This window comes from Staurois parvus, unplaced genomic scaffold (genome assembly GCF_062004578.1).
Source record: "Staurois parvus isolate SC_StPar_1 unplaced genomic scaffold, SC_StPar_1.0 ptg000019l, whole genome shotgun sequence".
NCBI lineage: Eukaryota > Metazoa > Chordata > Amphibia > Anura > Ranidae > Staurois > Staurois parvus.
This window is the reverse complement of record NW_028317815.1, coordinates 18,863,443-18,880,257: the sequence shown is the minus strand read 5'-3', so window position 1 is coordinate 18,880,257 and position 16,815 is coordinate 18,863,443. Positions and strand designations below refer to the sequence as shown.

Here is a 16,815-nt window from a genome sequence, read left to right as displayed (position 1 = left end):
GTTCAGTTTAATTTAGCTCTGTTGGAAGTGATTTACCGGCAAAACTTTTTTTATTCTGTCAAGAGTATGTGATATGTCGGGGATAAAATAGAAGTGTAGTAAGTAGAACTTCTGTAAAGTGAGGCGTGCCATTATCTTAAAAAAAAAAAAATCCTCTGCCATTCTAGGCTCCATGCACACTTGCTTAAAAAACCGCTGTTCCTAAAGGAGTTTAGCGTTTTTGCCTGAAGCAGAAGCAACTGTTATCCTATGTGTTCATGCACATTAGGTAGTCTAGAGGCTTTTTTTAAGCTTAGCATTGGGTCAGAAAAAAAACCCTTCAGGTTTGTGTTTGAGAGCGTTTTTCTGGCAGAAAAAATGCTAAACGCTCTTAAATACTATTACAAAAAAATGCTCAAAATTTAGTGTTTTTTTTTTTTTTAAAGCCACTGTGCTTGGAGCCTTAAATAGACTATTGGAAAAACACCATTATTTCATACTTTTGCAGCAATATTTTATAGATTAATTTCCCTGTATGTAGTTTCAGTACATTTTTACACTAAAGTACCAATAGTATCAGAAGTACTCTGCTGTTAATGCAGACAAAGGAATAATGACAGGTGTTAAGACCAATGTTGGAGGGGGGGGTCCTGTCTAGACCGCATTGCGAAGAAGCGGACAGGGCATGTTTGTGGCGTCTGAGAACTTGTTAGGCCTCTGATTTCTCCTATGTGTATGGCAGAAGGTGATGACATGAAAAAAGTTTTGTCTTTAGATATACACTAAGCACTTCTTAACAAGATGCAAACCTATATCCCTGCAAACTAAGTAGGCTCCTTGTGTTTGTTGTTGGACTTTATCTGCTTTGTAAACCTGCCTTAAATGTATGGCATTATATCAATGCAACTTTATGCAGGTATCCTTGTTAGAGTACCGAAAAAGACAACGTGAAGCAAGAAAGAGTGGCTCAAAACCAGAAACTTTGTCCTTGGTAACACTTTCCCCACATCCTGAGAGTGGAAATCTTGTCATGAGTTGTGTTGGTGAAAACTGCAGCAACATTGTCGACAGTGTGGAGCCAAGTGAGAATGTAGCTAATATGACTGCACCACTGCCAACTGAAGCCCAGAATATCTCCACAGAAGATACAGACCAAAATTCTCCAGAAATAGATGCCACCTCGAGTGAGAAAAGTGATCCAGAGGTGCAGTGGTAAGTATGTTATCACCATTTTAAAGGGCATCGCAGGAACAGTGTTTAGACTTTTTTGCATCTATATATTTGTATCAAACGCACACTGCTCTGATATAAAGGAGTAATACAGAATTTAAACTTGTGATAATTGTGTGTGGCAACTCAGATTTCAGCTTTGTTCTGTGGACCACTTCACTTCAGGTGCAGTTTTTTTTAATTTTTCGCACACACGTTAAAATCTGCATTTCTTGCTAGAAAATTACTTAAACTGACAAAATTATATATTTTCTGAAAGCAGAGACCATGTTTCTGAAATCGATATTTTCAGAAAGAAATGCACTAACCTCAAGATTGTAATTGTACTGGACACAGGACTTGTATTCATGGACCATGGTTATTGTTTTTCATTTTCTTTTTAAGGTTACTTCACTGCAGGCCTGGACAAATCCTAGGCGCCAGGTCGCCATGGCGACTAAAAAATTTATGCTGGCGTCTGGGATTTTCAGTTCCTGCTGTGCGCTTACAGGGGACGGTTGCCAGGCAGAGGTGAGAGCGCCAAGCATTCACAAATGTGCTTACACAACTTCTGGCTCTTCCGGAGAATCCAGGGCGATCATGTCACAGCTTACCTGGACAACCTCCTACTGAAAGACTCCTCAGCCACAACCTCCGTGACCAACATAGAACAGTTCAGTTTCTTCCAATATTTGGCTGTATAATCAACTTTTCAAAATCTGCTCTCTAGAACTCAGTCTTGTGTACCTGGGTCTAAACTTGGAAACGGGCCAGTCAGAATCTTTCCCAGGAAAAGAACATTTATTCTTCCAAAATATGACAAGCAAATCGCCCTACATTGCCTGGATGTGGTCAGGGCTGTCAGACTTCAATGGATGGCAGGTGAGTCATCAGGGAGTCAAATAGACCCCTGATGTCTCAAAGAGAACATATCACAACAAATTTGTATCACATGGGTGGGAGACTTTTTCCCGTGTGATATAAAGTTTCAGTGAAAAAGGTGCAAATAGGGTATCTCCAAGCTTTTAAACTCCCCAGAACATTTTTGAGCCTGCTTACACCCCCTCCCCATTTATGAAACTGACGATTGCGCTTCACATTTTGGGGCCACACATGCTGACAATTTTAGGGCCAATAATCATGGTTAACTCTAAACTGGTGACCTGTGGGGGCTTTTAAAGTGGCAAAATATAGGTCACTGAAGTTTGTCAGCATTTCACAGGCATGCCCAATTTTAGGGTTGAGATGTTGGTTATTTATTCAGCACTACCTCATCTTTTAAATGTAACAAAATTAGTAATATGTTGCGTTTGTGTGTTTATTAGTGTATTTTTATTGAAATTTTGCACTTGATAAACCATTGTATGTATGAAATAAAAAAAAAATTGGAATACCATTATTTAATTATCCAGGGTCTCTGCTTTAAGAAAATGTATGCCATTTGTGAGTTTTAACTAATCTTAAATGTTTTGTTACGTATGTGTGTGTGCAAAAAACATAAAAATGTCTCTGACAGCAAAAGGATTAACTACTTTAATACCGGCACTTTCACCCCCTTCCTGCCCAGTCCAATTTTCAGCTTTCGACACTGTCACACTTTGGATGACAATTGCGCAGTCATGCAACAGTGTACCCATATTAAATTTTTATCATTTTTTTTCCACACAAATAAAGCTTTCTTTTGGTGGTATTTAATCACCACTGGGTTTGTTTTTTGCCAAGTGAGCCAAAAAAGACTGAAAATTTGGGGAAAAAAAGTGTTTCTTTCAGTTATAAATTTTCGCAAATCTTTCTTCATAAGTTTAGGCCAAAATGTATTTTGCTACGTTTCTTTGGTGAAAATAACCCAAATCAGTGTTTATTATTTAGTCTCTAGGAAAATTATAGAGTCTACTATGGTATATATCTGAAAATCAATCAGTCCTGATGTACTGACGGCCTATTTAATTTCATGAGGTCCAGAAATGCCAGTACAGTACAAATACTCCCAAATAAGCCCTTTTTGGAAAGTAGACATGTGAGGTATTTAGTAAGAGGCATGGAGAGGTTTTTGAAGTTGTAATTTTTTTGTAATATTTTGTAAAGGTAATTAAATATATATTGGGGGGGAGGGGGTAGATGTACATCTTCTCTGTACGGATTTGTAATTTCTTATGAAAAACGAATAAACACTATTGGAAAACAAAAAATATATATTTTTTTAATTTTACATATGGTCCCCAGTGCAGTACAGAGTCATGTAATAAATAAATATAACTGGTGTGGCAGTGATCAGGGACACTGACTGGTAATCTAATATTTAAAAAAAAAAAAAAAAAAATTTCCTTTTTTTGTTACATTTTTCTTTTCTTTTGTTTTTACGATTGTTTTTTTAACACACTGTGACCAAAGCAAAAATAAAAAAAAGTTATAATCCTATACCCACAGTTGATCCAGAGGAAGGCAAAAAAACCCAGCAAAGCATGATCCAATTTGCACCTGCTGGGAAAAAAAATTCCTTTGCACCTGCTGGTCAACACAAAGTTCACTATATGAACCACTGATGTATTTATACATGTTGACCATATCCCCCTTAATCTCCTCTTCTCAAGAGAGAATAAATTCAGTTCCTCTAATATTTCCTCATAGCTGAGCTCCTCCATGCCTCTTATCAGTTTAGTTGCCCTTCTCTGTACTTTCTCCAGTTCCCCAATGTTCTTTTTGTGAATTGGTGCCCAAAACTGAACTGCATATTCCAGATGAGGTTTACTAATGATTTGTACAGGGGTAATATGATCTCTCTCCCCCCTCCCTACCACTGTAAGACAGACAGTTGCTCAAATCTAGATTATAACGAATACTGAAATTGAATAACACAGTGTAGACAGGGTTCATTATGGCAAGCAAAGCTTCCCAGCTCCTTGTAAATATTAGAGAAGGGGGGGGGGGGGGGGGTTGAGTAGGATTTTTCAGTTCTAGAGTTTTCATAAAAGAACAGTACAAAAATGTTTCAAAATGTCTGCTTACCCTTTTTAAAAGTTATGCTATGTGAATGGGAATATTTAACAAATATAGGTGTTATCCTAATTTTCATGCAAAAGTGGAAATCCACTTTTAACCGCTAGCCTACAGGGCACTTATACCCCCTTCCTGCCCAGGCCAATCTCCAGCTTTTAGCGCTGTTGCACTTTGAATGACAATTGCGCGGTCATACAACATTGTGCCCATATGAAATGGTTTTTTTTTTTTTTTTTTTAAACCAAAAACCACTGAAAGTTTTGAAAAACATGTTTTTTCTTAGTTTTTGTTATAAAATTTAGTAAATAAGTGATTTTTCTCCTTCACTGATGTGCACTAATGAGGCTGCACTGATGGACACTGATGAGGAGGCACTGGTAGGTGGCACTGATGGGCATTGACAGGCATCACTGATGGGCACTGATACATGGCACTGATACATGGCACTGATACATGGCACTGATACATGGCACTGATAGGCGGCACTGATAGGCGGCACTCATTTGCATTGATGGGTGACACTGAAAGGCGGCACTGATGGGTGACATTGAAAGGCAGCTCAGATGGGCACTGATACACTGACAGGTGGCACTGCTGGGGCTACACTGATCATCAGTGCCCTGATGATCAGCGTACATGTCCCCTCTGCGGAAAGCCGATTACCGGCTCTCCTCTCGAGCTGTCAGCGTGACAGCTCGAGAGGAGAGAAATGCCGATAAACGGCATTTCCCTGTTTACATGTGATCAGCTGTGATTGGACACAGCTGATCACATGACCAAACCGACATCTTCGTCTCTTTCTGTGATCGGTGATCCGCTGTGTCCGAGGGACACAGCGCATCCCCTGAGCTGCGCATGCGCAGTGGGAATGGGAGGACGTCATATGACGTCCTCCCAGAACGAGAGAACCACTTTGCGTCCGTCATATTACCATATGGCGGGAGGTGATTAACCACCTCCCGCCCACCCTATAGTACAATGACAGGCGCAAGGTGGTTCTCTCGTTCTGAAAGGACGTCATATGACGTCCTACCATTCTCACTGCGCATGCGTGGCTCAGGGAGCACGCAGCGCAGCGATCGCTGGTGCGCTATGTCCCTCGGACACAGTGGATCACGGAAAGAGCCGAAGATGTCGGCTCGGTCATGTGATCACCTGTGTCCAATCACAGCTGATCACATGTAAACACGGAAATGCCGGTTATCGGCATTTCTCTCCTCTCGAGCTGTCATGCTGACAGCTCGAGAGGAGAGGAGAGCCGGTAATCGGCTTTCCGCGGAGAGGACATGCACACTGATCATCGGGGCACCCAGAAATGCCACCTGTCAGTGCTCATCAGTGCCACATATCAGTGCATACCAGTGCACATCAATGCCACATATCACATATCAGTGCCCATCTGAGCTGCTTTTCAATGTCACCCATCAGTGCCATATATCAGTGTCATGTATCAGTGATGCCTGTCAATGCCCATCAGTGCAGCCTCATTAGCGCACATCAGTGAAGGAGAAAAATCACTTATTTACAAAATTGTATAACAAAAACGTGTTCTTTTTCCTTCTAAATTTTCAGTGGTTTTTGGTTTGTTTAAGAAAAACTAAAAATCCCAGAGGTGATTAAATACCACCAAAATAAAGCTCTATCTGTCTCAAAAAAATGATAAAAATTTCATATGGGTACAGTGTTGCATGACTTCGCAATTGTCATTCAAAGTGTGACAGCGCTGAAAGCTGGAAATTGGCCTACGCAGGAAGGGGGTATAAGTGCCCTGTAGGCTAGTGGTTAAAGCCTCAAGGTTGTTTACCTTAATGCATTCTATGCATTAAGGTAAAAAACCTTCTCTGCTGCAGGATCCACCTAGCCCTAATACCCCCCCCCCTTTTTATTCTTACCTGAGCCCGATCCGATCCAGCAAAGAGCACGAAAACAGTGGCTCTCGCTGCCGTCTCCCTCCTCAGTGGGCAGATTGATAGCAGCTCCTGCTCCTGTTAATCAACTTCAGTGACGAGTGAGTGGGGGTCGCTGCCGAGTCCCAATGTGAGTGTGGGTCGGGGCCGAGTTCCGATGTCTGTCAATCGATGCAGCAGCAGGGCTCGGGAATGAGCACTCAAAGTGCCCCCATGGGAAGTGGCTTCCCAGAGGGGCACTGGACAGAGAGGAGGAGCCTGGAGCGCCAGCGGGGGACCCTAGTAGAGGAGGTTTGGGGCTGCTCTGTGCAGTTCCATTGCACATAGCAGGTAAGTATAGAGATGTTGGTTATTTTAAAAAAAATTCCTTTACAATTGATTTAACGCCAAATAATTAGGTGTGATGCGTCATTACCTTTCCCTAGGTATTACTACCAGGATGTATTTTATCTGGAATGACACTTTGTTCTCTTTCCCAGGACTTCTTCAACATCTGTGGAACAGGTTAGAGAAAGAAGCTATCACAGGGCCTTGTTATTGAGTGACCATAGAAAAGATAAAGATGGCGGTAAGTAAAATGTGTTTAATGTTCAGGTCACCAGAGTGATTTACTTTGAAAGTTTAACCACCCCAAGACCAACGTATGTGAATATATACAACCTTATATTGAGACAGTTATACCGGCTTTTTTTTTTTGTTGTTTTTTTTTTTTTTTTTCTTGTGGTTTTCCCTGGCGATTCTAGTAAAAGTGATCCAAGTGGCTATACAGCTGCTGAATCCCTATTTCAGACAACATAATTCTAGGGCCAGACCCTCCTGTGTAACTCTAACGTGGTAATCTGGAGACCCTTTTAAAGTGTTTATGGATAAGTTAATGTACTGTAGATTGTTGCTGAACATGTCTCGCTTTAAAATAGCCTAAACCCATGAAACCGCATCTTTTTTTTATTTTAACAAAATATTGGGTACTATGTTGTGTTTAGGTTCCCTAAAATTGTGTTTTTTCTTGAGGGAAAAAAAAAAATCTTTGTTTTCGTCACATTTTTGCGCAGTGGTTATTCAAATGGCAACAACCATCATGTTGTTCTCCAGGGCCTGTGCGTAAAAACATACATAATGTTTGGGGGGTTCGAAGTAATTTTCTAGCAAAATAAAATGCTGATTTTTACTTGCGAGAAATGTCAGATTTTACCTGGGGGTAAATGTGCAATAAAGTAAACTTTTGTGTCCACAAGAAAACATTTTCGCAGGGGATTAAAATGAAATGTGCCCTGCCTTTGGGTGCTTGTAGCAAACATACATTTTAGCTCCCTGTTTATCAGCAAATTGCTACAGTATTGAAGTCATAGTATATTTTATTAAACATATCTTATATGTATGTTCAGAATTTGTAACCATTCAGAAAGTGTTACAGCTCTGACAACTAGCAGTTTTTGGATAGGTTTGCATCTGTGTGGGTGGTGCCACTGCGGTAACCACACAGATTCCAGAAGCTTCAACCACCCCACAGCATGAAACGCTGGACCCCCTCGGTTCCCATGCGAGCTGTGATTTCCAAAGTAGTGCAGGGACGACTTTCCGACATGTCACAGCACGGCAGCCCATTAAAACGAATGGACTCTGCACAAACTGCGGCCCGCATAGATTTGAACCTAGCCTTAAATCTTCAGTCATTTAAGTCCAAAACTTCTGCAGCAAGACTGACTTAAAGCGGAGTTCCAGTTAAAAAAAAAAAAAAAAAAAAAAGAAAAGTCAGCAGCTACAAAAACTGTAGCTGCTGACTTTTAAAATAGACACTTGCCTGTCCCTCGGTCCAGCCGGATGCCCACTGTACATCGCGAGAAGCCCTGCACTTTGTGAATGGCCCCGTGACAGGTCCCAGAAGACTACAGTGAGGGAGGGGGGATGACAACTTCTGCTTCCTATCGCCTTAGGCGATCGCAGCGGAAGTGGGAGCGGGTACCTGTCAAATTCGGGTACCCTCTCCCAAAGGTGCCAATCCTTAATGGGGAGTGGGGAACAATGGCTTAAAGCGGAACGTCCCCTTTTGGGTGGAGCTCCACTTTAATAGCCCTTTCATCATAGCCTGCCCAGACAAGCAGCTACATTTAGGATTATAAAATATCAATGCTTTGTGACATGCAGTTATATAACATTCAGTTTCAAAACAATGGAGTGCAGCGCTTAAAAAAGATGAAAAGTCAATAAGGTGATAGTACAATATCCACAGTGGTAAACTGTAGATACACGAATTCCCACGGCCTCCACTCTGTCAGAATAACAGAAATGCGCACTCACCGGAAACGCATGGGTTATGCGCATGTGTGATCATGCATCACAAGCAATAGGTGCATCAGAAGCCAGGCATCTCCCTCACGGTAGGTCATCACAGACTCCTAAGATAGGTCCGGGGGTCCCCTTAAGGTCAGCCAGGTACTTCAGAAAAAAACCTCGTCTCAGGATGGCAAAGTGCTTTTTCTATGGGAGTGAAAGCTCCAGGCAGGAGCCCCAAAAAACAGATGCCCAAAATAGTGTAGTATGTCCAAAAAACGAGTTTTTATTATTAGAACAATAGGGCAGTATGCAAGTAGTATATCATGTATAAATTAAAATACAGCAGTACTGACCCCAGTGATGGTGACCGCCGAGCCTCCTCGTGGCTCCGGCGGTGGAATGACGTCACGCTCTGCACAGTTCCTCCTTAGGCCTTTCGTGCTAAAGGCACATCATCAGAGGGGAGACAGTCTCCCCTCTGATGATGTGCCTTTAGCACGAAAGGCCTAAGGAGGAACTGTGCAGAGCGTGACGTCATTCCACCGCCGGAGCCACGAGGAGGCTCGGCGGTCACCATCACTGGGGTCAGTACTGCTGTATTTTAATTTATACATGATATACTACTTGCATACTGCCCTATTGTTCTAATAATAAAAACTCGTTTTTTGGACATACTACACTATTTTGGGCATCTGTTTTTTGGGGCTCCTGCCTGGAGCTTTCACTCCCATAGAAAAAGCACTTTGCCATCCTGAGACGAGGTTTTTTTCTGAAGTACCTGGCTGACCTTAAGGGGACCCCCGGACCTATCTTAGGAGTCTGTGATGACCTACCGTGAGGGAGATGCCTGGCTTCTGATGCACCTATTGCTTGTGATGCATGATCACACATGCGCATAACCCATGCGTTTCCGGTGAGTGCGCATTTCTGTTATTCTGACAGAGTGGAGGCCGTGGGAATTCGTGTATCTACAGTTTACCACTGTGGATATTGTACTATCACCTTATTGACTTTTCATCTTTTTTAAGCGCTGCACTCCATTGTTTTGAAACTGATTGTTTGTATTTGAGGCATTATGGTTGCCTAAAGTGTTCTAGCTGCTGACATTTATGAGAGCGCTCACTATTTATCTTTTGTATAGTTATATAACATGGCATCATATCGTGTGGCAGCTGAACATGGGCATATTTTCCCCTGTTTATAGACCTAGCTGGTGACAAAGTCCAAGGTTTTAACTGTATAAATTAGTTCTAGTCTTTCTGATTTGCAGTAAAAGGTGCTATTTATTTGACTAGTGAATACAGTAAGTGAGACTACAGATGTACCATTACGTAACCAAAAAACTGGAAATGAATTGTACACCTGTTCTGCAAACACTAAAATATACTGTACATTGTTGGCCATTTGTGACTACATTTTATCATCTTTTCTATTTATTTCATTTAATGACTTGTAGATGTTGATTTGGAGAATGGTGAGAGTGCAAAAGAAACCCAGTCTCCTGATGCATCACAGAAGAATTGCAGTAGTCCTAGACAGAACACGGTAAGATGTCAGTCATACCTAATGCATGAAGCATGTCACCAGTATTTAACATAAGCCTTTAGCAGGCATATACTCTCATATCTTGATTACTGTTTTTAAGAAGGATATTCATTTATTTTACATTTAGATGGCCAAGAAATATTTCCAACTTCATATTTATAGTTTGTGCAGGATCATCTTATGATTTTTTTTTTTTCTATTAGCATTAGTAAAACAAATCTAGGACCCTACAAACACATCTTTACTTGTATTTCTCTTGCTTTTTCTCTACAGCCTTGTTCTGCAGGACCTAAGGTTTCCTTAAAGACTGATACTTCCCAGGAAACCACTGTAAATACATCTTCGGCAGAAACGTCAAGCCCCTTCAAATCAGAGATGCAAGTGAAACAACCATCACTTTCAAAATCTCATGTTACTCAACCTCATTCACAGAAGCTGCCTTCTACACCTTTAAAGCTGCATTGTCCTTCCTCCCCTCATTTGGAACAGTCACCAAAGGCTTCACCACACACACCTATACAACATGGTTACCTTTCACCAAAGCCTCATTCTCAACAGTTAGGGTCCCCGTTCAGACCCCATCACCCTCCACCACATCAGACTGGGGCACCACAAAGAGAGAACCATGTTAACTTCTATCCTGTTTCACAAAATCTTCAACCTTCGACTCCCCAGCCAGCAGTTGGACAATTGTTCTCCCAAGCCCAGACAGGACAGTGTACAACAGTCTATACTGCTTTTAATCAACAAACTGTAAACAACTCTGCTCCACCTCCCCCTCCTCCTCCTCCAACAACAACAAACTTTTATCAAAACCAGCAGCCCTCTGGGTCTTTTCAGAACTACAGTCAAATCAAAGGAAGTATTCCCCAGCAAACTGTGTTTACATCCTGTCCAAACCAGGGCCATCCAACCACCTCTGGGCAACCAGCAATTCAAGGACATCATGTCAATTCGGGACATTATTTGCCTTCACAAAACTCTGCTGTCCATCTTCAGAGCACATCATCAAATGTCCCTCCCCCTCCACCACCTCCTCCACCAGGATGCCCTCAGCCCCATGTGGCAGGTGCAGTTCATGCTGTCCCAGTTGCTAGTGGCACTATTATTCATTCACAGACAACAGGACATCATTTGCCACCACCTCCCCCTCCCCCACCAGGCCCTAGTCCTCACCACTCGCACATGCAACATGTATCAGCAGGACATCAAGGACTGCCAGTGCAACACCAGCATGTTTTAAATGCAGCTCCTCCTCCCCCTCCCCCTCCTCCACCACCACCACCACCTCAATCCACCAATGTTTTAGGTGGGTCTGGACACCATTCGGCATCAGCTCAAGGATTGCACTTACAGACTCACCAAGGACCTCCAATTTTTCCTTCAGGAGCTCATGCCGGTGTAGCCTCATACTCAGCGCAAGCTCCTGTTCACAGTACAGTGGGACCTGTGCCACCACACCAGTCCCCTGCAGCAGGACCTCACCACCCAATTCCTAGTCAGGGGACTCATATTCAGCCACAAGGACCAAACAGTATTGCATCGGCTGCAGGGTTCTGTCCCCATCCTGGGTCTGTAAGTCTCCCCCATGGGGTGCAAGGACCACAGCAGGCTTCTACAGTGCCTGGCCAGATACCTATTCATAGACCACAGGTGCCACCAACTTTCCAAAATAACTACCATGGCTCAGGCTGGCATTAGATTTGGCGTTCACATAAATAAACATTTTTAAAATGTTGTGTAAAATAAACTGTACATTTTATATGTACCTTACAAAGGTACTTTTTAAAGCCTGTATATGGAAATTTGTAAAATTCAGTTACCAGTGCGCTTTCATTTTATTTTTATATCTGTGCTTTTAAGCCAGTTTCAAGTCTTTAGATTAAGTATACATTCCAGTTATGTTTGATTGCAGTGCAGTTTGTGCTGCAGAACATCACCTGTCGAAGTTCAATTCATTTAGTGAATGTTTTGTATTGTATGTTTTTATACATGTGATTTAAATACACAGGTAAGAGCACTAACACGTTTTATTTTTTTCTGTGCTGTGTGTGAGTATCGATAACACGCCAGTTTCAATGTTACATTGCTACCTTCTTGCTTATTTACACAATTGTAATTTAATGTATAGTTGTTTTAACAATTTAACTTCTTTAGAAGTTTTGTAAATACTGTATTTGCCTGTATATTGCTTTCAGCTTCCACCTCATTTGATAAAACATTGTACATAGTTTTTTTTTTAATTGTATGATCCTTGTGGAAGTAGTACAGTATATGACATTTACATTTTTTTTGTAATATACTGTCACATTGCAGCACTGGTTGGGCATTTTAATTCATGTTAATAAACCACAATTATGTCTGTTTTATCAGGTTAGTCCTTTCATACATTTTACAAAATGTTGAGGCATAATTACAGCACTTAAACTGTACATTAAAATGCATTGTCAGTACTTTTTCCTGACTATTACAGAACCTTTGTATTGTGTTTTAATTTCATTTCTTGCATGATTGCAGTGTTAACCTCTTTTCCATTTTAAACAGAAAATCACTCCATATGTGTCCTAACTAGGATCAGCAGTACTTGCACTGCTTATGGCATCATCAGTCGGCAGCTCTGCTCACCTTGAAAACCAGCTGCAGCCTGTGGATTCTGGAAGGTCAAAGCTTAGTCATAGCAAGCTATATTTGTAAACCATTATCAGAGCTACTTTATTGCAGTTTTTTGGCACAGGGGAGCTAAATAATAGAGATTGACAATGTAATTACTGTTCCTTCTAAATAGAACACATATCAGAAGTTTTGACTTGATTGGGAAAAGTACAAAACCTCTTTCAAATACAACTCCAATTCCAAAAAAGTTGGGACACTGATATTTGCATATTGCATTCTGATTAGAATGTAGATTTTACACAAACTCATATTTTATTCACAATTGGAAACATATCAAATGGTTAACCTGAGAAAATGTACCATTTTAGGAAAAAATAAGGTACTTTTGAAATTGATGGCAGCAACACCTCTCAAAAAAGTTGGGACAGGCCATGTTTACTACAGTGTAGCATCTTCTCTTCGAACACTCTGTAAATGTCCAGAAACTGAGGAGACCAGTTGCTGGAGTTTTAGGAGAGAAATGTTGTCTATTCTTTCCTGATATAGGATTCTACCTGCTCAATAGTCCTAAGTCTGTCATATTTTTCTTTTCTGATATATGATTCTACCTGCTCAATAGTCCTAGGTAGACTGTTGTTTTTTTCTTTTCAAGATGTGTCAAATATTTCCAGTTGGTGAAAGGTCGGGACTGCAGGTAAGCCAGGTAAGCACTTGAACTTGTCTAATACGAAGTCATGCTGTTGTAGATGCAGTTTAGCATTGTTCTGCTGAAATATATGAAAGGCATTCCCTGAAAATGTCATCTGGATGGAAGCATATGTTGCTCTAAACCTGGATATATCTTTCGGCATTGATGGTGCCTTTCCAGATGTGCAAGCTGCCCGCTCCATATGCACTAATGAACCCCAATACCATTAGAGATGCAGGCTTTTGAATGGAGCTCTGATAACAAGCTGGAAGGTCCCTTTCCTCTTTAGTCTGAAGGATGTGGTACCTATGGTTTCCAAAAAGAATGTCAAATTTGGATTTGTCTGACCACAAAACCGTTTTCCACTTTGCAACAGACTATTTTAAATGGGCTTTTACCCAGAGAAGATGATGGCACTTCTGGATCATGTTCAGATATGGCTTTTTCTTTGCACGATAGAGCTTTACCTTGGATTTTTGCATGGCATAGCAAACTGTGTTCAGACAGTGATTTCTGGCAGTATTTTTTTTTTTATTATATCTTTTATTAATTTTACCTTCTAAAACCAACAATTCAAATCTTACAATCACACGTTTTCCATATCAAATTTTACAAAATCCCTCCCTCGGCCAGTCACCTTCTACTATTCTCTTTTTTTTTTTCATCCTGTTCCTCTATCTACCTCTTCCATCTGTCCTCCACCTTCCTTTCTCCTTCCCCACCTAGCAGTAATGATAAAGAAAGGAAAAATAAACCTTCAATCTCTCCCCTTCCCCTCTTCTACACTTCCATCTGTTCTAAATATCTTAGTTGTTTTAAAGCCTATCCATTTTTTCCAGGTTTTTTAATTTTATCCTCTCCAATATGGTATAGTTCTTCCATCCTGTATATATACTCCACTCTGTTTATCCAGTCTTTTATTTTTGGTGTTTCTTGTATTTGCCAAAATCTAGGGATCAATCCTTTAGCTGCATTTATTAAATTAAAAATCATCATGTTCTTATCTTGTTTCACTGTAAAATCTGAGTTGTTAAATAAGCAGATCCAAGGGTGTTTCGATATTCTAATTCCCGTTATCTCCTGTATTTGTTGTATTGTTCCTTACCAGAACTCTTGCATTTAGGACACTCCCACCATATACAGGTGAAACTTGAAAAATTTGAATATTGTGCCAAAGTTCACTTATTTCAGTAATGCAACTTAAAAGGTGAAACTAATATGAGATACTCATTACATGCAAAGCAAGATAGTTAAAGCCATGATTTGTCATAATTGTGGGGGTTTTCATGAGCTGTAAGCCATAATCCTAAGTCCACAATCTCAGAAAATTAGAATATTACAAGCAACCAATAAAACAAGGATTGTACATAGAACAATATCGGACCTCTGAAAAGTATAAGCATGCATATGTACTCAGTAATTGGTTTGGGTCCCTTTTGCAGCAATTACTGCCTCAATGCAGCGTGGCATGGAAGCTATCAGCCTGTGGCACTGCTGAGGTGTTATGGAAGACCAGGATGCTTCAATAGCGGCCTTCAGCTCTTCTGCATAGTTCGGTCTCATGTCTCTCATCTTTCTCTTTGCAATGTCCCATAGATTCTCTATGGGGTTCGGGTCAGGCGAGTGTGCTGGCCAATCAAGCACAGTAATCCCACGGTCATTGAACCAGGTTTTGGTGCTTTTGGCAGTGTGGGCAGATGCCAAGTTCTGCTGGAAGATGAAGTCTGCATCCCCATAAAGCTCGTCTGCGGAAGGAAGCATGAAGTGCTCCAAAATCTTCTGGTAGACGGCTGCGTTGACCCTGGACTTAAGGAAGCATGGTGGACCAACACCAGCAGATGACATGGCTCCCCAAATCAACACAGACTGTGGAAGCTTCACACTGGACTTCAAACATCTTGCAGTGTGTGCCTCTCCATTCTTCCTCCATACTCTGGGTCCTTGGTTTCCAAATGAGATGCAAAAGTTGCTCTTATCAGAAAAGAGGACTTTGGACCACTGAGCAACAGACCAGGTCTGTTTTTCTTTAGCCCAGGTAAGACGCTTCTGACGTTGTTTGTTGTTCAGGAGCGGCTTGAGAAGAGGAATACGACATTTGAAGCCCATGTCCAGGATCCGTCTGTGTGTGGTGGCTCTTGATGCACTGACTCCAGCCTCAGTCCACTCCTTAGGAAAAGGCCATTCAAAAGTGTTGGGGACTTTCACGACAATCCTCTCCAGGCTGTGGTCATCCCTGCTGCTTGTGCACCTTTTTCTTCCACACTTTTCCCTTCCACATAACTTTCTATTAATGTGCTTTGATACAGCACTTTGGGAACATCCAACTTCTTTTGCAATTACCTTTTGAGGCTTTCCCTCCTTATGGATGGTTTTCTGTACAACTGTCAGGTCAGCAGTCTTTCCCATGATTGTGATTCCTACTAAACCAGACTGAGAAACCATTTAAAGGCTCAGGAACCCTTTGCAGGTGTTATGGCTTAATTAGTTTATTAGAGTGGGACACTTTGAGCCTAGAATATTGCACCTTTTCACAATATTCTAATTTTCTAAGATTGTGGATTTGGGGTTTTCATGAGCTGTAAACCATAATCATCACAATTATGACAAATCACGGCTTGAACTATCTTGCTTTTCATGTAATGAGTCTATCTCATATATTAGTTTCACCTTTTAAGTTGCATTACTGAAATAAATGAACTTTTGCATGATATTCTAATTTTTTGAGTTTCACCTGTATGTGCCATCCCACACCCCTTCCAACATAAAGGTGAACTCTGTGGTCGTTGCTTATGTGCCACATTAGGTGTACAATACCATCTTACTAAACATTTATAGTTCATTTCTAATATGTTCATATATACAGCACCCTGTGTTAATTTAAATATTTTTTCTTGCTCATCCAATTTTTTTTTCCAAGCTCTTTTTCCCACTTTCCCAAGAATGGTGGAGAAACAGATCCAAATATATTAGTAAGGATCTTATAAATGCAAGAAATTACATGTTTACATATTGTTTCCTGACTGAAAAAATGTTCCAATGGATGTGGAAGCGCTGCAACAAAATGTCTCAGTTGATAGTAACGCCACTCATCCAACATAAAAAAATAAACTTTTTTTTTTTTTTTTAAATTTAAAAAAAAGAACACACAATTCCCCCTTTTCAGTGATTATCTTTCAAGCATGCATTTTTATCTTTTATCCATTTACCTGCAATATTCTCTTTCCCTGGAGGGAAGAGTTCTGTTCCCTCCAACGGTATTAACAATGAGTTGTACTCCCACCCCATTTGCTTATTAATTCTATCCCATAACCTTATAACATTCTGTGTTGAAATGCTTATATTTTCAGAAAAAATCTATACTGTTGTGGGAGCCAAATTGACTTATCTACACTTAGTGTATTTTCCATTTTTACCCAATTTTTCCCTCAGGTATTTTATATCCAGTCAGCTATTTGTGAAATCAATACAGAACAATAATATCGCCTAAAATCTGGCACACCTAATCCCCCTTTAGTTTTATCTCTACACAATACTTCATAACTAACCCTTGGTTTTTTTATTTACCCATATATATTTGAGTATTTGTTTTTTTTAATATATATA

The 16,815-nt window shown here is 40.7% G+C and overlaps 1 protein-coding gene across 5 annotated transcripts in view; it reads left to right on the top strand.

Annotated features, from left to right (window-relative positions):
• Positions 1-12,386, top strand: part of KMT2E (lysine methyltransferase 2E (inactive)) — a 157,504-nt gene extending 145,118 nt beyond the window's left edge. For all 5 annotated transcript variants that reach the window (XM_089685451.1, XM_089685460.1, XM_089685469.1 and 2 more), the window contains 4 exons: positions 896-1,191; positions 6,572-6,660; positions 9,823-9,911; positions 10,185-12,386. In XM_089685451.1, coding sequence (XP_089541577.1) covers positions 896-1,191; positions 6,572-6,660; positions 9,823-9,911; positions 10,185-11,612 — 1,902 coding nt within the window. In that variant the 3' untranslated portion in view covers positions 11,613-12,386. The remainder of the gene's footprint in view (positions 1-895; positions 1,192-6,571; positions 6,661-9,822; positions 9,912-10,184) is intronic.
• Positions 12,387-16,815: the final 4,429 nt, after the last annotated feature.